Here is a 27,331-nt window from a genome sequence, read left to right as displayed (position 1 = left end):
CCCAAAGCTTTAGTGTTGCTGCTGAAAGCAGTGCTTTCTAGAGGCCAGCCTTTCAGACATAATAAAAAGTGAAATAACCACACTTCTGCCCAAAGACTTCAGACAAACACTCAACCTCTCCAAAGGCCTCGGAATGCCATAAAAGTTGGCTACATCCATTTGATCTCGGGCTTTTAGCACAAGTTACTTTTGTGTCAAGCACTGTAGTACAGAGTATTTAGTCTATTTTTTTTTTTGCAGAATCCTAATATATTTTACTAACACCATAGTTACCAGAGGAAAATAAATTACATCAGGGGCTCTACCCATTCAGGGGATTACATGCATGATAATAAACCAGTGACACTAAGTTGCGGTTTCAAGTGACCTCAAGTTTAAGCTACTATAATATACAGAATGATATTACCGTGGTCAGAGTTTCACATTTTATTAAGTGTTAAAGTACAGACAGACTTTTTTGTTGTTGATGACAACATTGCACATCACTGTCAATAACCTTAAGTGTGGAGGAGACATTTGCATTTAGCAGCTCAGTTTCATAGGTGGTCCAGCGAGTCATTATCAGACAATGCTCTCAAGTGGGTCTTCTTGGTAACTTGAGAATACAATGAGAATGGGTTGGTTTTATAGTTTTATAGTTTTATAAAAGAAAATATTCAAGTATTTTACCTGCTTTTCATAACTAAGTCATAACCAGCATTTACAAAATTTATTCTACTGTGGAGGTCAAAGTACTTCACATTCTAAAGAATCTCAGTTAAACACGTACGCACGCACGCAGCAGTTAATTGGGTTTCTTCCTATTGTACGGAGGCTGTAGGATGAGAGCTTTGTCTGTTTCAGTCCCTTTTCTCTTATTGCTTGTTCCTCATCTGTATGTGTCGTTTTTCCTAGGGGTCGTGGGGGTGCCATTCCTCCTCCCCCGCCACCTGGACGAGGTGTTCTCACTCCCCGAGGGACCACTGTGACCCGTGGAGCTCTTCCAGTGCCCCCTGTAGCAAGAGGCGTCCCTACCCCACGAGCCCGGGGGACACCAGCCGTGCCAGGATACAGGGCACCCCCTCCTCCAGCCCATGAGGCTTATGAAGAATATGTAAGTACCCTCGGCCGATCGGTTGTTAGGAAGAGTTAAATTAATTGTGTAACAAGCTAAGCCTCAAAAACATTTATATACCATGAATGTAGTAGATGGTGTTTGTTGCAGAAAACAAATGTCATTTGCAACAGAATTTAAAGAGTGCTTTTAAACATTCGAATTTTGAGGAAAGCTTTCATTTTACAGGTGCTGTGATTGTTGTTGGTACCAGTTAAATAGCTTGCATTTTAAGAATCAAACTTTCCTGAGGTTTTCTTGTCTTTAGAAGACTCAGTCAATTTCAAACTGGAAATAATTGTGAACATAATGTGAATCATATATTCAGAAGCTTCTTCTGGGATTTGATAAAGGTTATCATAAATCTCACTCAGAAATATTTGGCAAATATAGTGTGATTATATTATAAACTTTGGTAGTAATGTATAACCATATGACTGGTCTTTTATTTAAATATCCTTACTCTCTCTTTCACTCTATGAAAGATATGGGATTGGTAGATGTGCAGACTTCAAAAGATGCGGAATGAGCAGAAGAAACGCAGTGTCTGCACCCAGGCCCCTCCCCTCCCATCCGCTCTGTTGCTTGGTGCACACTTGGACCTTTCATCTAGGTTGTTTGTATTCCAGAGGTCACGTCATCTTTTCATCCCCATATCCATTTCCCCGACTCATCTGTGAAAACTGTACAAAGACACAGTTCCCCATTCACTCTTGTGATCACCGCGCATCCACAGTAAATGTTCAATTGAATTGATTCAAGCCAGATCATCCCATGAAACAGATTCATTTTGCCATCAGCCTCTCAGTGTACTCATCTCCTAATCCAGGCGTTTGTTCCATTCAGCCGCTGTGGACTGCTGGCCTCTTAAGTGTTCTCTGGGAATGATTACTTACTAAGTATAAACTCTTCAAGGATATTTCTTGTCACCCGCTGGGCACTCAGAGCATATACATTTTCTACGAACTGGTTAGTAACCAAGTAGAACTTAACCCCACAGTAAAGTGAACATGGTTGCCACATGTCACTGAGAATACGTTAAAGCTTATTGTATATTAGTTTTTAGGAATAATGTTACTGCTTAAATAAGAAATATTGACTATTATCTGCAACAGTGAAAATGTATTATTAGAAATCCATTTCTACTGGAAAAGGGGAAATGTGTTCAGCTAAAGTATCTTTTCCATAATATCAGATCTCAGAATTTAAAATTTTAGACAATCTGGAAGTTTTGAAATCAGAAGCAGAAAGCATATTATCCCCTGTAAATAAGCCCATGGGCCAGAAAACACAGAACCTACTCTTGGTTCTGCCCTCTCCTTCCTGAGATGTGGTATGTATGAAATAAGTACTTGTTAAACGAATGAATTAAAAGTCCACAACAGGAGTGATGGGATCCTTTTTAATCTCTGAGGAATCTTATACCTCAGTGAGCCTCTGAGGATCACTGTATCATCTTTATGTACACTATGGTATTTTTATCTTCCATATAGAGGCTTAAACAGATCTTTATTTCAAAAATTAAAGGAGAGAAAAGCTGTTCAGGTAATAGTGGTCAACACTGTTATTAATGAAATAATTTGCAGGGCATATATAGGGCACCATGAAAGAGAACAAGATTGACAAAACACTGTAGCCTTTCACATGCATTTCAATTATACTGAATAAATCCCTGGAGTACAAGGCAAATAAAAGTGAGCTATGAAAGCATAAAGAGCTCGTAGAAACGTGGATGGAAGAGGTTATATTTTGAAAGAAGAAATCTAGGAGGAGGGTAGTTGTTAAAGTAAGTCAAAGAAAATATGTAAAGTCATGTCATTGGAATTTTTGTATTTAGCTTTTAAAGTATCCAATACCTTTTATTCATTCACTCAATCATTTCTGAGCCTCTGTCTTATTTCAGGCACTGTTCTGTAGGTCCTGGAGATGTTCTTGTGAACAAAGACCAAATATCTGCTTTCATAAAGCTTACATTTTAGTGGAAGGAGATGGAAAATAAACATATATTAAAAATGAATACAGTGATGCAGGTGGAGAAGAGGGCTCCAGAGAGAGGTGGAGGGAGGCAGTCAGGGAAGGGCCTCTCTGATGGGGAGACTTCAGCAGATGCTTAATGACAGATGTGAGGGTCTAGGCCAAAGGGCTTTCTCTATGAAGAACATCCCTGGTAAAGTAAACAGCAAACATAAATGCCCTGAAGTAGAACCTGCCTGAAGTATTTGGGGATCAGCAAGGAAAGCATTAAAGCTGGAGCAGATGTGTGAGGGGCAGGAAGTAGACAAGGTTGAGGGATGGACAGGCCAATCCATGTTGCTTTTGGAAAAACCGAGGCAGGAAAGTGACATGATCAGGTTTATGCTTTTAAAGGTTTATTCTGCCTGCATCGTGGAGAACAGGAAAAATATGGGTGGGGATTGGGCACTAGAGCAGAAATGGGGAGACTGGTGAGCAACTCATTGCCAGGCCTCCCACTGACAACATGATGGCTCAGGGGTGGGGGCGACAAGAGGAAGTTAGATTCTGAGTGTACTGTGTAAATCCTCTGCTAGGGTTTGATGACAGAATAGCAGTAGGATGTGTGAAAAATGAAAGGAGTGAGGATAATTTTGTGAAGTTTTTGTGAAGTAAAGGTTAACGGAACCTTGGACCACACAACTGGATTGAACTGAGGTGTCATTTATTGAAATGAGAAATACCATGGGGGAACTGGAAAGTTCTGTGAGTTCCAGTTGAAGGTGTTCGGCCTTCAGGAAATTCTGTTGTGTTGCTGGGGAGAGTGAACCTGACTTTGGAAACAGACAGCAGCATCCTGATTTGCATTCCAGCTGTGTCTGTGGCTGTGTAATTAATTTATAAACCCTCTGAGGCTTGTATTTCCCTTCTGTATAATGGGGCTAATAATTTTCTCTCACAAGACTGAATTAATATTAGAAATAATATAATATGTATATTATATGTAAAATAATATTAGAAATGATATCCATAGCACTTAGAAGTATGCATAACTACCTAGAACATTACAGACATTCATAATAAAAAGTATTATTTAAAATTTTATCATGTAAAATATTCTTTAATTTCTGCCTGAGATAAACTATGGACCTATTAAAGTCATATTTACCTACCTTTGTTTATGTTAATTGGGCATCATTGATTGCAAATAGCACAAGCAATTTTATCTTCTTTAGTAATAAGCAAATAAGGTAACAAATGAACAAACACACCTGGAAAGACTGTCATAGCAATATAAACTTAGAAATGAAGTTCAGTAATAGGAATCCCACTAGGGCCTAAAGAAAGTTCTGGACAGAGTAACTAGAAGACTAGCAAGGATCTCTACCCATATTTCATCTCTGTTTTCTCTGCCCATATGTTTCTGTTCCATTTAATCTACAAGCTAGATGTGGGGCTCCTCTGACCCACATGGTTCAGCACATGGTGAAACATGCCCACCCCAGGACTGCCACATGTACACGCCCAGTTCTGGTCACCTACAGATGCTGACAGGCTGGCTGCCTCTCAGTCCCACTCTAGACCCTCAGGTGGAAGAATCCTACTCACTCGGGCTTGTCAGGTCTAACATGAGGTGGGTGACAATAGGATGAGAGTTTCTGGGAATTTGGTCTGAGATCTACCACTCATCTGCCAACAGCGAAGAGGGAGGGGGATGGGCGAAGTTCACAAACTGCAAGCATGGTTATTGGGGACCTAACCCCAAGGCTAACATGAGAAGACACTGGTTTTCAGAGGAGAACATATTATGAATTTGGCAGATATCCCCAAATAAATCTATGATAATGTATTGTTGATAACAGGAAAATATAATTTTTTAAACTCACTTTTGCCATATTTTTAAAAGCCTTTCATATGCTGTATTTTACTTCTTTCTATATAAACTGTCCAATGAGTATGGACAAAGTTTAATATATGGCTGGTAAACTGCTTACAACAATCTTTGATGTCTCAGTACCAAACCCCGATTAACAATCAAGAGCCTCTACTCTACTCTAATTTTAAACTATTGATTTCTCTGTAAGGGGTAAGAAAAACAAAGTTTAAGTGTCTCAGTAACAAAATAATAGCACCATGCTGAGTTGATGGTGAAATCTCAAGGAGTTCTTAACTTTCAGATAAAATTTCTTAGAAAAGGTTCCCACTATTTTAAATGGCACTACAAGCTAATTCATTCTTCAGACTTTTCTTTCTCCCCTGCTGAGTCTCAGCATTAAGTTTCTGACCACACAGAAGGTATGTAGGTGATGAAATTCACTCCTTGCAGCTTGCCTGACAAGAAACGGCTTACTGTAAATGAGACTGTTGTTTAAAACCATCATTAGTGTTAGCTGAGTCTAAATAAAAAAAAACAAAACAAAACATGAATTTTGGTTTGTTACACATCCTAATTCAGACTTTAAATATTTTAAAGCTTCTTTTCATTGACCCCCTGCGAGGAGAGGGCATTTACATTTTACAGATCTGTCATCATGACAGAAGTAGATTTTAGGGAATTGAAAAGTACATTTTAAAAAACATCCACACAACAAAATATTAAGCTGATTAGCTCTACAATGGATAATATTTGCAAACGGGGTAAACGAAAGCTTAAATTTCTGAACACCTACTAGGTTCCAGTTACTGTATGTTAATTCACTTAGCTTCAAAATAACATGAGCAACCAGTTATTGATGAAGTATTTTAGTAGATGAGGAAACTGAAGCTCGGAATTGAGACTTGCTTCCAATTTCCTTTCTCCCAAGCTTCTGTATCTTTGTCCCATTAAAATATTATCTACATGTCATTTGTCTCACAGAGAACTGACACGCACAGATCATTTGTCCTGCATGCCCTCCATCAAGACCATTGGTCAGTGTGTAAATCCCCTTGGTGATATTTAGGATATCTCCTGGCCCTTACATGATTACCTCCAACCATGGAGAAGTCAGTACCTCCAGAAAACAAGTGCTGGAAATATAAAAACTGTGGTTGAAGAAACACTGTCTCTACTCTCTAAAGCACGCCATCTGGTGGGAGAGACTAAGATTAGTCTAACAATTAACTTGTAAGTAATTGTTATGTAGGGGAGGGCTCTTATCTTTACCCTCCATTAGAAGTAATTTTTGTTATCTCCTCCCATTTACAAGATTAAACATCCTAAAGGCAGAAAGTGTTTCTTAAATTTATTTTATCGATGCAGTTCTAAGTGGCTTGATAACAGCAACTGAATTGAACCTACTTATGATATTGTAAGGAAGACATTTATGTGTATATATATATTTATATATTTACACTCACAAATTATAAAAATATTAAATGAATGAAAGTACAACATAACATATATTATGTGCCAAAGAGAGACTACAGGGTGGGGCAAAAGTAGGTTTACAGTTGTTTCTATGGAAAATAATACAATAATTAATGAATGATAATACTAGAAAAAATTCTGTGTTTCACATACTCACAGATATAAACCTACTTTTGCTCAACCTGTATGTCAGCTCCTAAAGGGAATTATCACTGTGGCCCTGGGTGTTTTAAAAACTTGTAAGAGGGTAAAGAAAACAATGACAGCAGACCAAGATGAATAAGTATAGCTTTGAGTAGTAGAAGACAGAGGAAACTCCATGCAAAGAAGGAGGAGGAGGATGAGGAGGAGGAGAAGGGAAAAGGCAAGAAAATGGAATCTTTCAAGCAAATCTAAAGAATCTGGGAGGACTCTTTGGAGAAACAGAGTTCATTTAAGATAGCAGGAGAAATACTGTGGAGTTACAGATGACCTCAAATGCTGACATCCCAGCTTCACGATTGCAGTAAAAAGCCAACTGGAGGTTATATGGCAGAGGATAAACTAAGGTTTTAGGACATTTTATAGTGCTAAGTTGTTTGGGTGAATTGGGGAACCGAGTGAAAACAGGAGAGAAGATCTACGAAATGAACAAGAGTGAGGTTTACTGCTCTGGACCCTAGGAATGCGTTGAAAATGTCAAGAGAAAAGATAACACTGATTATGGAAACAATAGGGTTTGATGATGAGTGGATGTGGGAGGAAAATGAAAACCAATTAAGGCTTATCCAAAGGTATTAGTATGTAGGGTAGGGGAGAGAGTGCAGAAAAAAAAAAGGGAGGGCTGTGGCGGGAAGGGGTGGGCAGGAAAGGATTGACCTTGAAGGCAAAAAATCTCCTTTCGAAAGCCCCAGGAGGGGGTTTATGAGTGTGCTCACTGGATCAAGTTTCTTGTTGCAGAAATGAGGGGTTTTACCTGAAGGCAGTGGAGACCCGTTTCCCCTCTCACATTTCGGGGTGGGTCAGGCGCTGTTAGAATGGGCATGGCTGTTTGTGAGGTTGTGCTAACTGAAGTTCATGTTGGAGACTCATTCTTTTGCATTTAGTGGAATATCTTTATGCGTATAAATTAGGTATTGCTAACACTGTTATAGAAATGGTTCCAGGGATACTCTCACTAGCATGCATAGGTCGAGGTCAGACTGCTATTTGATTGTTAACTATGGCATTGTTGCAGGAATTGCGCATTTAGTGATGAAGAAACAAATTTTGAATTGTATCAGGCCACATCTGTTCTGTGCAAAACTCTTCCATAACATTCAGCTCAGCTGTGAAAAAAGCTTAATAGAAGTTTATCTGACTTTCACAATAATCGTAATAGTCTGTAACATAACAAATAATAAGTTGTGAAACAGAAAATGTTCAAAACTATCAAAAATAACAAACTTTTTCTATCAACCATGCTAGAGAAAAAAGCCCTTGAATTTTCTGTCTTTATTATAGAAAATAGTGTGATTTTAGAAGGTGATCAAAAATAATGGTTCCATAATATAGGAAAAATAGACACAAGTATATCAAGTAGTTAGTGGACAAAAATACTAAATATTTTCTGGATTTTGTGAAGTTTATAGAATTTTCAGCTTTTTAAATTTTGTAATTAGCTGAGATTACCTTTCTCATTCTAAATAAATGTTCACTTTCATGCTTAATTTGTATTTATAATTTTGTAAACATTTTTTTAAGAATGCATGATTACATAACCTTCAGGCCCCACAAACTCTGGATCTACCTCCACAGAGGAAAACAATGGCTGCAGTTCTGGGGAGGTGTCTGTGGAGGGCTGGGAGAGTGGGGTGGGGCATTGTTTAGAGGAAATATGGACTATATAACCATAATTTCTTTCTAATACTACAAGCCTGTCCTGCTGTGCTTAGCTATAACCATGTAGGCACCATGAATAGGTAGGTAAACGATAGGTAAAAGTTGATGCTGCCTTTTCAGCAAAGGTTGGCTGGGAGAATTAAATGTGCAGGTGAAGACACACACTCTGTGCAACTGTCCATCAGAACTCCACACACTATGAACATAAACTGACACCATCAATATTCACTTCAATACTCTCTCTTTGATTATATGCTGGTGTAGCACGAAAAAAAGAAAACAGTAACAAAACTCCCTCAGGTGCACGAAATAGTTTCTAGTTGCCAAAGACATAGATCCAATTTACTTATAAATGACCTCATATTGTGTCCAGTGATTAATACTCCGACATTGAAGAGCTGCGTGGGGCACAACAAAGCAAGAAGAGATGTGAGGTCAGTGCTACATGAGTGACTGTGACCAAATGTAATCAATCATGTTAACCTAATTTATAAAATTCACTTTGACAAAGTTTTGAGGTTTTTTTCCCCATCAGTCTTAACTAAGCCCATTGGCATTCCAGCCCATCTCATCATATAATTCTGACTCTGAGGCATCCTTCCAGTAACAATGAGAACACTAGGAAAGTCACTGGTAAATCAATAGTCCTTAAAATTCCATAAATGAGTTCAGGCTGCCAACTTTCAATTTCATGTGTACAGAACATTTTTTTTTTGACAGGAGAGGGAAATAAGTATTAAATGATAATTGAAATCAATTCTTGTGCCATTTTTGTGGAAGGCAAGATTATGAGCCTGATTTGTAATGCATTTTGAGGGGAGTCACATGGGGTGGTTTTCTGTGTAATAGCCAAGAGCCTTCACCCAGTGAAGGGAGATTTTTATTAGAGTTACTAGATTGGATATTTGTATTCCATTAAACATTCTTGTTTGAGTTTCATGCTCTACTCTTCTCTAAAGAGAGAGTAATTTACCAGAATGTATCCTAGGGTTTTGTGTTTTGAAATGTAACTAGTATTTAAAATAATAAAAACATACAAGGTTAACAAAATATTTTTTTGAAAGTACAGAATGGGCATAATACTGCTGTGATTCAAGTGTCCATAGGAAGTTAGTGATGTAAATGCTATTAAAATATTAAATTATTTCCCCCCAAATATATTATCTTTTAAAATTGTGTGCATTTTCTTCTGAAGTTTAGCCAAACCATCCTTCTTCTAGCACTATGTCTTCGATGTGTAAGTCATTTTAGAGCAGATGCAGGTTCTTTTATGGCCACAGCACTCGGGATTGTAGCCAAACCTGTATCTTATAATTGCCGTGATGACTAATGTCTTTTGTAACACTCACAGGATGAAAATAGGTTTCCCCTCTGTACCTTTTTGGAGATGACTGTTAGCTGATGGAACATATTATATCATGAAGTATTTTAGAGTTTCTTCCAGGAGCCGCTGGGGGGAAATGCTTCTGCACGATGCTTCTGCAGCATCTGCTACAGAGATGTGGGGAAGAGAGCCATGGCAAAAACACCAAAAATCGCCACCTCAGCCTTTGGGAACTCTACCATTCCTTCTTTTCAACATTATAAGTATATTTTAGGTTATGCTATTTTCTCTTCGTGGTTCATACACATGGGTTACTGATGAAAGTGAATTGCACCTTTATTTTTACAGGAATGTTCTTAAAAAGCTTTGGTGGGTACCCATGAATAATTTTTACATCATTTTTGCTTCTGAGTTGACTATGATTTTAATAATGCATTCCTACTAAAAAATTAAGACTCTGTGCAGGGGACAAATCACACCCAGGAATCCTAAAATTTATTTATTTTTTCTTTTTGAAAAGCATTGTTCCACATGTTTTGCTAATACCACCTTTACCTTTTATGGCAAAGGAAACTCAAATACAACTTGCCTAGCTAGTTAGATTATTGTTGACTTTTGCAGATAGCCAAATAGGAATGGTTAAATAAGACTGAGTCCTTTGACTGGGTTTTGGCCTTATTCTGCTATGGATTCCTCATTCATTGGAAAATAGTGTCTGCTAAATCTTTTCATCAGTGACAGACCTTTTCAATGTGTGTGTGTGTGCGTGTATGTATATGTGATATCTTATGTAAAGGCTTTAACTGGGGAGTCACAGTTACAAATGTTCTCTGCAATAACTTTTCATAATCTCAATATTTTAATTAAGACAGTTTCTCCTCCTAATTGAGATTGGGAACCTGTACTTTCCCTTTATATGGAACTATATGATGAATCAATTTGGCAGAGGAGAGACACAGGAAGGACCCTCATTTAACCCTTCTGCCTTGTATATCTCAGAAGCAAATTAGAGAATATACCAACAACAATGGGCTTTTAATTTCTTTACATTCCTTCACATATTTACATTCATTCTTCTGCAGAACCTCTGGCATGTAAACATCCATGCGAAGTGCATTGTTCTCTATTTTACAGTCATGGATATGTACAGAGCTGGAGGCCTGCAAATGCAGCTGGTATGAATGCTGGAGAGGAGGGTTAGGATGTTAGAGGAGGACCGATTTGTTTTTTTCAGGTAGTCATTTATATTGAAAAAAAAATTTTTTTTCTTACACTGAGAACAAATTTAAAATGACACACATAATATGAATCATAGGGATTGTGTATCATAGTGAGAGATTTTGCTTTTACTGTTTTTGCTGTTCTTCCTTGGAGCTGCAGTACTAGCTGTAACTACTTGAAAATAAAAGCTCATGCCCTTTGCTATAATTTCAGCCCACATTGTAATTTTTGATGGTCACTTCTATTGCAATATTTTTATTAAATAATACATCTGGAATTTGCCTTTGCAGAATAATAAATAACCAGCCACAATAGTAACTGGTATGCTCTCTCCCACCAATCTATTTAGCTGGTCTGCACGAGAACAGAGAGCCAGTTACTGTCCATTCTTTGTGATCAGACCTCAGATCTGGTCTGTGGGGGCCTGAGCCATTCTGGCTGTTAAATGCTGTACCACTTCCACACCGGACAAATCCTAGTAGAAATACAGGCTAACAAATTTTTGCAAATACACAAATTAAATCATCTAAGCTTAGAGGTTAGGAGGATTCCTCAGCCAAGCCATTGGGCAGTTGTCCAGGACAGATGGTCTCACTGCACCAAAACTTCTTTTGGTCACAGTTACAGCTGATGGCACTTACAACTTCAGAATTCCCAGTAGTCTGCCCATCAGGCTGAAATTCATCAGTCTCTTTCCTGGTTTCCCAATGTGTCCTGCATCTGCAGAGGGAGTGGAATGTAATGTAGCATACCTCACCTGCTGTGCTCCCTCATTTACGTAGAGTCTCTTGAATGCAAAAGACCATCTTGCACTTTTGGAGGTTATGAGGGACTTACCCAGTCCGCTACTTTATTTTAAGGTTAAAGAAATTAAGGTTCAGAGGATGATTGAGTTAAAGTTATACACTTTATAATGCAACCACAGGTTGTCTGACTTTCCCTGCAGTGTTTTTACAGTGGGTGTTAAAGGTGAGGGGGGAGCACAAATACACAAATGTACTCACTCATGTGTCTTCCAGGTAACTAGACTAATCGTCTGGCACCCATGTGGAGCTGAGTTTCAAGGTTTTCTAAATTTACAAGGAGTAAATGAAAAGAACAATGTGTGAAGTGTTTGAGCCCTCACCCCCAGCAGGTTTTGGGGACCCAAATTTCTCTTGTTGTGGCATATTCTCTTATGAGAAGCCTGAAAGCCTCATGGAAGATACACACACACTCCCCTTCGTTATTTTTTTAGTTACTGACACTCTCAAAGAAGCAAATAATTGCCAAAAGCAAAATACAAACAGGAGTAATGTATCAAGCACAACCTGGAGGTGGGAAAATGTTTTAGGAGGACTCATTGGGGATTTAGTAGGCAAGAGCATTTACTCATTAAGCAAGAAGTGACACCTTGTATGTTTGAAACCAGATTTTCAGCAAATATGTCTCCTGTGCTATATATTCCAAATGTAAATGAAAGCATTTCAAGCAATACATTATATATAGAACAGAATTATACATGTAAATATCTAAATACAATGAAACAAAAATATATTTTATTTTATATGTAATCTCATTTAAGCTTCTCTTAAACTTTAGACAACAGAAAATGATAGTTTTTATATGTAACTTAGGCAGCAATTGTCATCCCAAAATAAATCTACCAAATACACTTTCTCCCAAGAAACAATCTCCATGAAAATTTCTCCTCAAACTAACAAGTTTCTTCATCCAACTATGTTCCCCCCTTTTCTCTTCTAAGCTTCTTACAAGACTATCATAACACCCCATTTTCAGCTTTTATCTCCAGAATTTGCTTAAATTTGACTCTTCTATTGACCTCTTTGTTTGAGCATTTCCAATTATTTGTGGACCTTTTATTTATTCAAACAGTTTTTCTCTTCTCACTCCCATGCATCTAAACCAGGCAGTAACATCTCCTATGTTAAGGTTTCTCCTGAGGTGTCTATTTCTGTTCAGTTGAACCTCAGAACTCTAAAAGTCACCTTTAGGTTCTTTCTTTGCTTTGTTTCAAATGCTAAAGTCACATTCATTTTCCTAAAATTATAACCTCTCCCTGTTACCCAAAGGATAAAATTCCAACTTCTTACATTTATATACTTAATATTTTGAGAAGATGAAGATAAGTACTTTAGTTTTATCAGCTTACTTACATTTAATTGTGTTTCATTTTCAAATGAGATTTGACCAAGAATAAAAGTAAATGAGCAAGCAAGAAGAAAAAAATCCTAAATTTGTATAGCCAATATAGTTACCAGCAACTTTATAATTCTTTTTTTTAAGATTTTATTTATTTATTTTTAGAGAGGGAAGGGAGGGGGAGAGAGAGAGAGAGAGAGAGAGAGAGAGAGAGAGAGAGAGAGAGAAACATCAATGTGCGGTTGCTGGGGGTTATGGCCTGCAACCCAGGCATGTACCCTGGCTGGGAATCGAACCTGGGACACTTTGGTTCCCAGCCCGCACTCAATCCAGTGAGCTACGCCAGCCAGGGCTATAATTCTTAATATATTAAAATCAACTGTGCTATTTGATTCACTTCAACTTAACAGTTCTTTGAATGCCCATTCTATATTATACTGATTTCCATGGGAAGAGGCAATGAGAGATAAAAAAGGTGCTCACCTTTAATAGATCTTTATTGTATGTTAGGGCTTTAACATATACAATATAACAATAATAAAGGGTAAGAAGCATAATCCTTCTTTTACCATTAAGGAAAAAATATAGGTAAATCTTTCAGTCACCTGATAGCAGAGCTAGACAGATCTGTCTTCAAAATTAACAGCTTGTTAGATATAATGATGTAAAAGGAGAAGTTTCTGGCTTTAAAACAGCAACAGGTAACACACCTAGACAAAAGACAAAACTCACCAAGTTCAGTACAAAGTATAATTTGTGAGTGTGGACTGGAGACTTCTTTGTTAGGTATCTGGTGTTTTCCTGACCTACCTCACAAACTAGGTATAAAGTACTTATGGCACCCAGGAGAAGTCCCATTAAACCAAACATATCTGTAATATTTTTGTTTGCTTTGATTTCACTCAGAAATGTTGAAGAACTGATTAGTTCTAATACTATTTGATATTGTGCACATATAGAAATTTAAGGGGAAAACAACCAATAATCTTTAACTTTATAGTAATGAAGATAGAAAAGACTGGAGCAGTTAGATACACACAAAAATTCTTTGAAAGTCTAGAATATTAAGAGTAGCCAAGAAACCCAACAAATGGCAATAATAATGATAATACTGATAATAGAAGCACCTGATAATTATATTAAGTACATAAGTATATGTATAAGTATAAGCCAGACACTGTGCAAAGTTCTTTACTTTCAGGGTTTAACTTTTACAGCAACTTATTGGGTGGTATTATTTTCATTTTACAGTTGAAGAAACTGAGGTTTAAAGAGGTTAAGTCATATCACCAAGTTACCTAGCCAGCAAGCAGGAGGGCTAGTGTTCAGGAGTTAGATTTCATGGGTAGTGCTTGTAGTGTATAAACTGCAACAGTGTAGTATTAACACATGGCAGGTGCTTGCCCAAGTGCTTAACATGCATAGATTTAAGTTATCTTATTGGCACCTCTGTGAGTTAAGTACTATTACTTCCTTAAACATGAAAGCTTATATTCAGGAAGAGATTGAGTAGTGAGCCAGCATCATCCAGGAAATCAGTAGCAACACTGGGATTTCAAACCAGATAATCTGGCTAGAGTGGATCCTACTCTGCCCTCCCTGGGGCAGCCAGCAAAGATACCATTTCAGCAATTAGTTGCATATGATACCAATGGGGAAAAAATGAGGGAAGCACTTCAAAGAATCACCAAGTAAATCTCCCTGGACTACAGTGCACATATAAAAACGGAAAGATGGGAGACTTGAAAGACAACTTGGAACAAATAGTAAAATGACCTGTGGAAAAAATGCCTGGACAAGAACTGCATAATTAAGTTGTTAGTGGGGACTTTTGAAATGTTTCTGAGTTGTCTGAGGATTGATGTGCAATGTGCACGTCATTGAAACTTTGACAGGCAGACAGCAGAGCAGGAAGGGTGGATGGAAGCGTATGCAAATCTCAGGGCCACATGGAATCTCAGCCAGAGTGAAATGGAAAAGAGGGAACCATGGGGAACATTATGGAAGACATAGTAATTAGACCAAACTCTGGAACTAATTCCAGAATTTCAGTCATGTAAAACATTTTAGGTAATTTAAAAATTGAATGTTATTCAGTATTATTTCTTTTATTTTTGGCTTGAAAATAATTGATTCTGGAAGATGCATTTTTTTGAAATATATATATACATATATATATGGCAGACAGTTTTTTTCAGCTTCACTGAGATATTATTAGCATATAACATGTAAGTATAAGGTATGCAATGTGATGATTAGTTACATGTATATCTCACAAGTGATTACCACAATAAGGTTAGTTAATATTTCCATGTACTCACAAAGCAAAAGTTGTAAGACTTTTGTGTGCTTGATGATAACAGGTAATATTTACTCTCTTAACAACTTTCAAGTATGTAATACAGTATTGTTAATTATCGTCACAATGCTGAACATGAGATCCCCGGATCTTACTTCTCTTTTAGGTCAGAGTTTGTGCCCTTTGATCAATATCCCCCTTTTTCCCACCCTCAATATTATTTTTTATCCCAGTTCTTTTCATTGCAGATCTTGTTTTCCAATTGATCTACATTGTGATAAAAGCTTCAGTTAGAAAACATTTTAGAAAATTGCTTATGAAAACCACAATCTTGAAGTGAGATTTTTAAAGGTAATTTAGAAGAGAAAAAGGATTTTTAGATTTTTACTATAAGTACAATCATGTAATGCACTCATATCATGACTACAGATTTCTTTTTATCCAAGCGCTTAAACCACTTTCTAAATGGAGATTTAAACATATGACCACTCTCACACAGGGAGTTTTTCACCACTTTTTTAGAGATGCCCATCTGTCAAAGGCAATTTTAGCCCTTGCTCCCATTGCATAACACTGAGGAACACGATTTTTGTTTTGGTTTGCTTTGCTTAGTAGTTTTATCGTTATTATCTGTTCGAAGTTACTTCTCTGTGTGTAGGAACTCTGCAGCCCCCCTGAGGGGAGCAGTGTAGCTCTGGGTGAGCTCTAACCCACCCCCACAAGGAAAGGAACAGGGACTGAATCAAAGGAGAGAGGCACAAGGACCAAATGCAATACAAGTAAGGCAGAGAGAAGAGAAACCAGGGCTTTACGTACGAGAAAGATCTCTCCTTCTACCATGTAGCCTCTACGGAATTTTTTATTTCTACTCCTAGGAAAATATTTTAAAAATACTCTATAGGAATTGTGGAATTGTCATTATCCCAACATACATATTTTCCAGGCATTCCCATCCCTCTAGCATCTTACATTTCTTCCTGTTCCTTCATGTCCTTCAGTCAGGTGGAAACCAGGACACCTGCAGAGTACAGGAGACTGCTGGTCCAATACAGGGGTCAGCAAACTTTTCCTGAAAAAGGCCCAAAAGTAAACATTTTTGGCTTTGGGGGATATACAGTCTCTGTCATAACTACTCAACTTTACTACTGTAATGTAACATAGCAGTTGTACACAATACACAAATGGGTGAGAGTGACTGTGGTCCAATCAAACTTTACTTACAAACAGCAGGTGGCAGGTGGGCTATACAGTGCCCATTACTGACCTAATGTGGAACCCATTGTGTTTTGTATTTATCTCATGGCAGATTTCAGAGTGAAATTAATAAGGAGCATATAATTCTGCAATAGTGGCCAAAAGAAGATCTGGAATTACAGTTTATGTGAATTACCTGAGCCTACTCCTTTTCTAAGAGGAACTGTGTGCCAAGGAGAAGAGATAGACCACTCCATAAAACCGTTATCAAATTTACTCTATTAGTTCTCAAAGATGGTGATTTGCATAGAATTATTTTTCTTTCAAGCCTCTCCTGCCCTTTTAATTTATAGATACATATGTGATTCAGCACACTGCTAACTTGCTCACAGCGACAGCTGAACACCATTCAAGAAAAAAATCTCATTTTCAGCAGAGCTGTGATGGCTGGGTGACCCAGGCATTGTGCAAGTGAGTGTCTTGCTAAATGATAAATGAGTGTGGATCCTCTTTTTTTTTAGAAGAATGTAGGTACAGTAATACCAATATTCTATAAAGCTACCTACTCCTGATGATAAATTCTCCATTGTCACCTTGCTGGTAGTGCTATGTCCCAGCCATTTGTAATAATCTAGTATTGTAAGCTACTGTCAGATAAATATTCACACAAGTGCACTACTTGTTTTCTTCAGAAAGAACCTGTTAGCCATCATGCTTCAGACAGACTCAAATTTAATGCATCCTTTAAAAAATGTATTTGGCAGTAAAAATGTGGTGGAAATTGATCTTGTTATAAAATTTAGCACCTTAGATTTGACATTAAGGCCACTTAGAGACTTCAGCAATCAGTAAGGCAGAAAGGGAACAACTGAATTTCAAGGTAATGGTTCCGAGGCCATAAAATGAGAAAGTGGAATAGGTTACAAAACCTAATCTTTCAAGTGGGTCGTTTATTTGTCAACTGCTCCTGCTCTAGGATACTCCACACACACAAACAAATAAATAAATAATGTTGTCCCTGATGTCATTATTGGTTTTTTTTAATCTGAGGGGAATAAACCTGAGTTTATTGACATTACCTCAATTTCACAGAGGATCAGCAGGAAAAAATCAGAACCATGCAACAAATAACAAAAAAAAATTAACAGTAAATAAATATAATAAGGTGATTATAATTCAACTTAAATTTCTAGAGTTATAACCAAATATGCTAGTTTGACTTTAGATAAGGTAATATAGAATTAACTATTACAGGCATGAAGATTAAAATAATAAGTTGAAAAGAGAGGGCAAAAAGTCCTATCTGATGTCTGTTAGCAGTTTGATTTGAATGGCATGTTATAATCATGATCCAGCTCAATGGAAGTATATATGTAATATTTCACAGAAATATGTAAAGTTTCTTGTTCAAGGCTCCCTGTGGTCTGTGAAGGACAGGCAGCTATAGAGATGTAATTGCAACTGATTTCTCAGACTTAAGCCTGGATCCATTCTGATAGTGCAGATGGTACCATTTTCTGAAGAGCATCCATCACCTTTAGGCAACAGTAGGGTCTGAGTAAAGCAGATCAAAAGGGCTTCACTTACTGGCTCCTGAAAAATGTGTGTGTGTGTGTGTGTGTGTGTGTGTGTATGATTTTATTTATTTATTTTTAGAGAGGGGGGAAGGGAAGGTGAAAGAGATGGTGAGAATCATCTATGTGAGAGAGAAACATTGGTTGGTTGCCTCTCCTTCTTGCCTTGACCATCAGAGATCAAACCCACAGTCCACACATGTGCCCTGACCAGGAATCTCAACCAGCAACCTTTTGCTTTGTAGGACAATGCCCAACCAATTGAGACACATCAATCAGGGCAACATGCCTATATTATATGATGTTTTGTTTACCCTGGAACTGGGTATTAATGAACAAGCTTGACTGGCTCCTTCATTTTCTCCCACATACTATTTCTATAAACTCTAGCTTCAAGCCTGATTTATTTACTATCCCAAAACATTATATGTGGTTTCACACCTCCCTGCCTCTACCTTGTATATAATTCTCTCTACCTTTTAAACACACACATACTCTTACATATAATAGAATCTACTCAAACTTTCAGGTCCCCAAGTCAGAATTCATATCACCATTTCTTAACTAACACCCTAAAAAGTGAGGATTGGGACCTGGCCAGTGTGGCTCAGTTCGTTGGAGCAATGCCCCATAACCAAAGGGTTGTGGATTCAATCCTGGTTAAGGCACATAGCTTGGTTGTGGGATCAGTCCCCAGTCCAAGTGCCTATGGTCTGGGAGCATACAGAATGGAAACCAATCGATGTTTCTCTTTGATGTTTCTCTCTTTCCCTTCCTCTCTCTAAAAAGCAATGAAAAAATGCCCTTACATGAGGATTAGAAAAATAAGTGAAGATTGATTCAGTCTTCCTTCGATTACACACTTGCCTGTCTCTTCTGCTAAATATAAGGATTATTCTACTTTATTTCCTACATTGCTTTGCAAATAATAAGTGTCAACAAAATCAATTAAGTGAATGACTTTTATCAGTCTAGCCAGACAGTTGAAGAGAGATATTGAACCCCTGCTGGGGACAGTAGGAGACAGGAAATCCCAGGAGGCTTTTAAATCATAGCATCCATTCTGACTAGACTCCCAGACTGCAGCCAAGCTGGGGTATGGTAGGGAGAGGCTGTGCCATATCCCTCTAGGCTTCCCTCCACCCGGTTTCCCCTGTTACTCATACCTGCTCCTGCAGGCCTGCTTCACTCTCATCACTGAGACCTTTCGGATGCATTTGGATGAGGCGCTCCTCTTGTTCTCCAGGCTGAGCTGGGTAAGACACAGCTTTCTCAATGGTGGTCAACATCGTGGTGGAAGCACAAAGAATAAAGAGGCACCTAAGCAAACTGACCAGTTACTGATTAGAAAAAATATCACCTATTTGTATGAAGAAGTGGGAAAATGTATACTTATTTAGGTAGGAGGTGATTAAAGTACAGCAATTCTTCTAAATTAGATACTACTTTTGGACTTGTTCTGCTCACTATTCTGTTTAATCAGAATAAATACAATATCGATGTTCTAAATGAGACTTTGTGAAAAGGGATGTTAATTATTAGATTTCTTAGAAAAAAATACTTCTCAGAATTTATTATTAAACCTACTTTATGTGTATGTGTAATGAATATTAGCTACTATTTCTTATCTGAAAAATTACTTAAGAAATGAATCAGTTCTTCTGGTACTTAATATAAACAAAACAGTATAATCAAATGCTATTTTTAGAAATTGAAAATGCAATAATCTCATTATCCTAATAGTTGCTTTCATTATTCTTTATTGCCATTAAAGTTACATGCATACAAGTTTACATCATTAATGTATACTTTAAAGAATAATAATATTCAGAAAATAAAAACACATAAAACATAGAGATGGGGGCTAAGTCTGATGCACCCACCCATCCTTTCCAATCGTATACCCCATCATCTTCCAGATATAATGTCCCAAACAGAAGGATAATCATCACTTTGCTTTGCTTTTATCACTTATACATATATCTCTAAACAATGTTTTGTTTCATTTTGTTTCTTTTTAAACTTTATAAAAAGGGACTCAGACTATGCATATTCTTAAACTTTATTCGTATTGTAGCTATAGCTTGTTCATTTTCACTAATAAATATGCCAGAAGCTTAAATATCCATTTGTTGTGTATAAACGTTTGGGTAGTTTTTCTGAGTGTTGTTTTCCATTTTATGAAGAATACTGCCATAAATATTCTTGTGTTGGCTTCCTGGAGCTGGGCCATCGGGAATGACAATGTTCAACTTTCTAAGTCAAGCTGCTCTTCTAAGCAGATACACTAAATTACCTACTATATTATCGTAGTCCTTATTGCTCCATATTCTTGCCAACTAATCAAATATGAAATCAAATTTTATTGTGGTTTTAATTTGCATTTTTATGATTACTAATTAGATTTATTATATTTTCATGTATTTATTGGCTGTTGCTATTTTTTTCTTTTGGGAAATTCTTGTAGGACTTTTGCCTGTTTTTCTATTGTTTTTTTTTTTTGCATTTATTTGTAAAGTTTCTTTATATATTCTTGGTGCTAAACTTTTGTCATTTTAATTGTTTTTTAAAATCATTCCCTGGCTTGTGGTTCATTTTATCACTATTTTTTATGGTGGATGCTGAATATAGGTTATTCTTTCAATGTGGTAAAATTTATCAGTTTCCTTTCATAGAATGAGAGTTTTTGTATTTTATATAAGAAATTCTTTCCTACTATGAGGTAATGAAAATCTTCTGAAACTTTTCTTTTAAAAATGATATTAGTTTTCCTTTCACATTCATTGACCAGGAGCAGATTTCATGGATGGTACGTAAAGAGATTTGGGCTTCATTTTTTATCATCAACTCTACATAAATTTAGTTTTTAAAGCTTTTCAACAAATTCTGATATCTACCATACAAGACCTCTTGTTTCCTGTTCCTACTCAGGAAAACCTTAGATTCCCTTGATCCTGTTCTCTTTCATATAAAATAAATTGATATATTATTAGGGAAGGAAATTAACATATTTATCAGACAAGTCCTCTATCCTTATACATGGCACATCTCCCTAATTATTCAGGTCTTCCTTAATTCCCTTCAAAGAGTGGCGTGTTTTTCTGTATGTATTTTATATCTTTTAGGCTTAGGTGTCATATTTTTTGTTTCTTTAAAACATGATAATTTTTTAAAATTAATGCAATATTCAAAATGTTTAATTTTATTAGAAATTACTTGCACTTTGTATTTTAAAATTATCTTCAGCAATATTATGAAATGTCTTACTAATTCTGATGATTTGTCTGAAGATTATGTGAGCTGATAAATCTGGATCTGCATGCATTACATTTAACTTAACAAAACATGCAGTTTATCAATATTTTAAACTTCTCACAGAATAGCATAACAAACACAGAATGAATAAATTCCATTATCCCTCTCAAATCACATGCTATTATCCAATAATTTTTCAATTTATTCCTGAATTAAGAGATTAAATTTATCATTTTATATGCCATATTTTTTTATATTTGTGCCATCCTATTTTGACTTCCTTATGCTTTTCTCTTTTTTTTTTTTTGATATAAAAAGGGAATTGGGTTCTTTTTTACCTGGAAGAAAATCTGCTCCCAGCTTTCAAAATAACAAAAATTTCATCCAACTGCATATATTTTATTTCATTCTGACAATGTAGATACATTTTAAAATTTCTTTAAACACATTGTCTCTATGGTAACGCCATTTGAAAGTAGTTATTCCTCAGATTCCATTCTTCTTTTATTATTGTTATTCACTTACAGTTGTCCCCATTTTTCTCCTCATTGCTCTTCCCTGCCCCATCCAACCCTTGCTCCCAAAGACAATCCCCTCCCCATTGTCCTTGTTCGTGGCTCCTTTATACATGTTCCCCTACTTCCCCTGTTATCTCCCTGCCATCTCACCTCTGATTCCCTGTCAGTTAGTTCTTCATTATATGACTTTGGTTGGTTCTTTTTTGCTCATTTGTGTGTTTTGTTGATTAGGTTCCACTTATAGAGTGAGATCATATGGTATTTGTCTTTCACTACCTGGCTTATTTCATTTAGCATTTAGCATAATGCTCTCCACTTCCATGTTGTCGCAGAAAGTGGGAGTTCCTTCTTTCTTTCTACTGCATAGTATTCCATTGTGTAAGTGTCCCACAGTTTTTTTGATCCACTCATTTACTGATGAGCACTTAGGCCATTTTCAGCACTTGGCTATTGTAAATAACACTGCCACAAACATAGGCGTGCACAGGTTCTTTTGAACTGGTGTTTCAGGGTTCTTAAGGTATAATCCCAGCAGTGGAATTGCTGGGTCAAAAAAAGTGTTATTTTTAGTTTTTTGAGGAAATTCCATACTGTTTTCCACAGTGGTTGTACTAGTCCTCATTCCCACCAATAGTGAACTAGGGTTCCCTTTTCTCCACATCCTCATCAGCACTTGTTGTTTGTTGATTTGTAAATGATGGTCATTCTGACCATTGAGAAGCAGTATCTCACTGTGTTTTTAATTTGTATCTCTCTGATGGCCCATAGGCTCTTTGTATGTCCTCCTTGAAGAAGTGTCTGTTCAGGCCCTTTGCCTATTTTTTAATTGGGTTATTTGTCTTTCTGGAGTGGGGTTGTGTGAGTTCTTTATACATTTTGGAGATCAAACCCAAAATTTGGAGGTCCAAGGTATGATTGGCAAATATGTTCTCCCATATGGTTGGTTCCATTTTTATTTTGCACATGTTTTCTTTAGCCATGCAGAAACTTTTTAATTTGAGGTAGTCCCATTTGTTTATTCTTTCCTTTATATCCTTTGCTCTATGGGACATATCAGTGAAAATATTGTTATGTTGGATATCTGAAATTTTCCTGCCTATGTTCTCCTCTAGGACTTATATGGTATCATGGTTTATATTTGGTTTTTATCCATCTTGAATTTTTTTGTGTAAGTTGGTGTAAGTTAGTGTAAAATGGTGTAAGTTGGTGGTCTAGTTTCATATTTTTACATCTGTCCAGATCTCCCAACACCATTTGTTGAAGAGGCTATTTTTCACTCCATTTTATTCTCCTGCCCTCTTTGTCAAATATTGAACATAGAGACTTGAGTTTATTTCTGAGCTCTCTATTCTGTTCCATTGATCTATGTGTCTGTTTTTACGCTAGTATCAGACTGTTTTGATTACAGTAGGTTTGTAATATAGTTTGGTATCAGGTATTGTGATCCTTCCTACTTTGTTCTTCTTTCTGAAAATTGTTGAGGTTATTTGGGGTCATTTATGGTTCCATATAAATTTTTGAAGTGTTTGTTCTTATCTGTGAAATATGTCATTGATATTTTAATAGGGATTGCATTGAATCTATAAATTGCTTTGGGTGGTATAGATACTTTAATCACAATTCTTCCAATCCATGAACAAGATATATGATTCCATTTATGCGTGTCTTCCTTAATTTCTTTCTTCAGTGTTCTAGAGTTTCCTGAGTACCGATCTTTTACCTCCTTGGTTAAGTTTATTCCTAGGTACTTTATTTTTCTTGTTGCTATAGTAAAAGGAATTTTTTTCTTAATTTCTGTTTCTGATATTTCATTGTTAGTGTACAAAATGCCTTTAATTTCTGAATATTGAGTTTTTATCCCACCATTTTGCCAGTGAAGGTAGTCCTGAAAGAAAAATTCATAGCAATATGGGCCTACATAAAAAAGTTAGAAAGGTTTCAAATCAACAACCTAACCCTATATCTACAAGAACTGGAAGAACAACAACAAGCAAAACCCAGAGCGAGGAGAGTGAAGGCAATAATCAAGATCAAAGCAGAATTAAATAATAATATAGAGACTAAAATAATGATTCAAAGGATCAATAAATCCAAGAGCTAGTTCTTTGAAAAGATAAACAAAATTGACAAGCCTTTAACCAGACTCATCAAGAAAAAAAGAGAGAAGACCCTTTTAATAATTTTTAATTTGTAGTACCATAAACAAATGGGACTAAATCAAATTAAAAAGCTTCTACATGGCTAAATAAACATCAGAAATGAAAGAGGAGAAATTAAAACTGATACTACAGAAATACAAAGGATTGTAAGAAGTTACTATGTACAACTATATACCAAGAAATCTGAAAACCTGGGTGAAATGGACAAATTTCTAGAAAAATATAATCTTCCAAAACTGAATCAGGAAGAAGCAGGAAGCCTGAATAGACAGACTGATAACAGCTAGTGGAATTGAAGTAGTTATTAGAAAACTCCCAGCACACAAAAGCCTTGGACAGGATGTCTCCCCAGGAGAATTTACAACACATTTAAGGAAGAGTTAACCCCTGTCCTTCTCAAACTATTCCAAAAAATCCAGAAAGAGGGAAGACTCTCAAACTCTCTGTATGAGGCCAGCATCATTCTAATTCCAAAACCAGTTAAAAACACAACAGAGAAAGAAAACTACATGCCAATATTGCTAATGAACATAGATCCTCAACAAAATATTGCCAAACTGGATCTAGCAATACATTAAAAAGATCATACACCATGATCAAGTGTGATTCATCCCAGGATTTTACAATATTCACTCATCAATAAATGTAATATATCACATAAACAAAATGAAAAATATCACATCATCATATCAATAAATGCTAAAAAGCATATGATAAAGTACAACACTTATTTATGATAAAAACACTCAGCAAAGTGGGACTAGAGGGAACATACCTCAACATAATAAAGGTATATATGAGAAACCTATAGCCATAATCACACTCAATGGGCAAAAACTAAAATCTTTCTCCCTAACATCAGGCAGGAGAGAAGGGTGTCCTCTTTCACTACTTCTATTCTAGCCACAGTGATCAGACAAGAAAAAGAAATAAAAGAAATCCTAATTGGAAAGGAGGAAGTAAAACTATCATTGTTGCAGACAACATGACAATATACGTAGAAAACCCTACAGATCCACCAAAAACCTACTTGACCTAATAAGTGACTTCCTTATGTTTTTTGCTCTCAAAATTTTTTTGGATAAATTTTCTCCTGTGTATAATACATGGTTTAGAAGCTCATTTTGTCAGTCTGTTAGTACTAATTCTCTCAGTCTCTAATCTATGTAAAATGTTTGTATTTTGCCCCTTTTCACTGAAATATATGCATACTTCCACTAGATATAGAATTCTATGTCACCAAATATTTTCTTTCATTATGTTAGAGATATTCAACTTGCTTATATTATTGTTATTGACAAGTCAGCCTTGTTTGACTCTAATCTCTCCTTGTAGGGAATGTGTTTCTTTCTGGTTGTTCATTTATTTTTTCCTATTTTCATTGAATTTATTGGGGACACATTGGTTCACAAACTCATATAGATTTCAAGTGTATAACTCAATAATACATTATCTGCATACTGCATCACATGCCCACCATCCCAAGCAAAGTCTCTTTCCATCCCATACTCCTTTGCCCGCCTCTCCTCCCTCCCACCCCCTTTCCCTCTGGCCATCACAACACTGTCTCTGATTTCTTTTTTAAGACCTTCTCTTCATCTTTGAAGTACTGCTGTTTTTACCATGAAATCTCTGAAAGGTGGATTTATTTTTATTTATCCCATTTTGCATTTTTAAGATTTACTAAACTTCTGGGCTAGCATTTTTCATCAGTTATAGAAGTTCTTATAGTTTCAAAAATTTCCTTTTCTTATTCCATATGTTATATCACTCTCCAGCATTGATTATAATACATTGAACTTTTGCATTCACTTCTCTGTATCTCTTACATATTGTCACTTATTTATCTCATTTGCAAGAATCTGTAATTTCTCATGTAGTTCCTTCAGTTTATTTAATTTGATATTTGTTTTGATTATTATATTTTTAACTTATAGAAAGTTTCTTATTTTGATTCAAATTCTATTTCCTCCTGTCTTTTCTATATATGTAATCATATTAAACACATGGACATCTTTTTTGTAATTCTGATACATAAGTCTTTCTGAATATTATTCTATCCTTTGATGTCTACCTATACATTCATACCTCTTGGGCTGTAGAAGCAGTGCCAAACAGGAATACTTAACTAAATTTTTGGCATGAGAGACTTTGGGCCAATTGATTTAAGAATATAGATCCAAATCATGTGTGAATCAGAAATGTTTCTTTTTGTCTCACTCAGAGATATGCCCATTCAGCAATGTATATGTCCATTGGTTTTTCTCTGTTAGATGATTTTTGTTGCTATTTACCTACTTACCTAAAAGGACTTCTAACATTTTGTGGGATTTTTTACCTGATTTTTACCTAAGTCTAAAGGTACTAGCTCTCCTGACCCAGGCATAGATGCAGCCTGTTGAAAATTAATCATTACTCGGCATGGGTAAGTAGGTATTTCAAGGAAAAGCTTTGGGCCACAGACCTTTATAACTTTTGTATAATCACATTTTCTAATTATGTATGGGTCCTGAGGAATTTCTTTATTTTTATCTGTTTACCTATGTAATTTAAAAATATATATTTTAAAAGGTATTTTGTCTCTCATGTTTAAGTGTTATATATAAAAAAAGCTTTCACTGAATTTCTCATGCACATTGTTTCTGGGAATAACTTATTTTATTCTATTTTTTCCCTTCATCTATACCTAGACATACTTTTAAATTTGTAAATGATAATGTAATGCGACTGTATGATGACTTGAATATTGATCAGAGAGTCACTCACACAGGTTCCTAGAATATCTGGCAAATATACAACCCTTGTGTAGAAACTTGTTATATATATTATAAAGTTAGTAATTTAGAGAAGATATATTGTGAGTATGAAAACCAATATCAAAATTTTATGTTACTGATTTTCTAATATACAAAAAAAAATCATGGAAGATGTATTTCTTTGTAGACTTCAGTAAAAAGAAAACAAAATTTCAACCTTTAGAGAGTTCATATGGGCAACATATAAAATTGATGCAGTAAAATAGGAAGCTACTTTTCCCACTTTTATTGAGAAATAATGGACAGACATCACTGTATAAGTTTAAAGCATATGGCATTATGGTTTGATTTACATATGTTATAAAATAATTACCATAGTAGTGTCTGCTTACATCCATAATTTCACATAGATACAATACAAACAAATTATCCTTGTAGGAAGAACTCTTACGATTAAATAGTTCTCAAAAACTTTCCTGTATATTATGCAATGTTAATTGTAGTCATTATATTGTATATTACATTCCTAGTATTTATTTATCTTATAAATGTAAATTTGTACCTTTGAGCACCTGAGATATGAGGTGATCAATAAGATATGAGGTGATATCTCATTGTGGCTTTACTTTCCATT

The 27,331-nt window shown here is 36.0% G+C and overlaps 1 protein-coding gene across 1 annotated transcript in view; it reads left to right on the top strand.

Annotated features, from left to right (window-relative positions):
- KHDRBS2 (KH RNA binding domain containing, signal transduction associated 2) overlaps nucleotides 1–27,331 on the top strand; it is a 535,898-nt gene that overhangs the window by 333,548 nt on the left and 175,019 nt on the right. The window contains exon 6 of the mRNA XM_028509700.2: nucleotides 895–1,093. Within this exon, the coding sequence (XP_028365501.1) occupies nucleotides 895–1,093 (199 nt within the window). The remainder of the gene's footprint in view (nucleotides 1–894; nucleotides 1,094–27,331) is intronic.

Source organism: Phyllostomus discolor, chromosome 4, assembly GCF_004126475.2.
Source record: "Phyllostomus discolor isolate MPI-MPIP mPhyDis1 chromosome 4, mPhyDis1.pri.v3, whole genome shotgun sequence".
NCBI lineage: Eukaryota > Metazoa > Chordata > Mammalia > Chiroptera > Phyllostomidae > Phyllostomus > Phyllostomus discolor.
The sequence above is the reverse complement of the archived record's forward strand: the minus strand, read 5'-3'. Positions and strand labels throughout refer to the sequence as shown.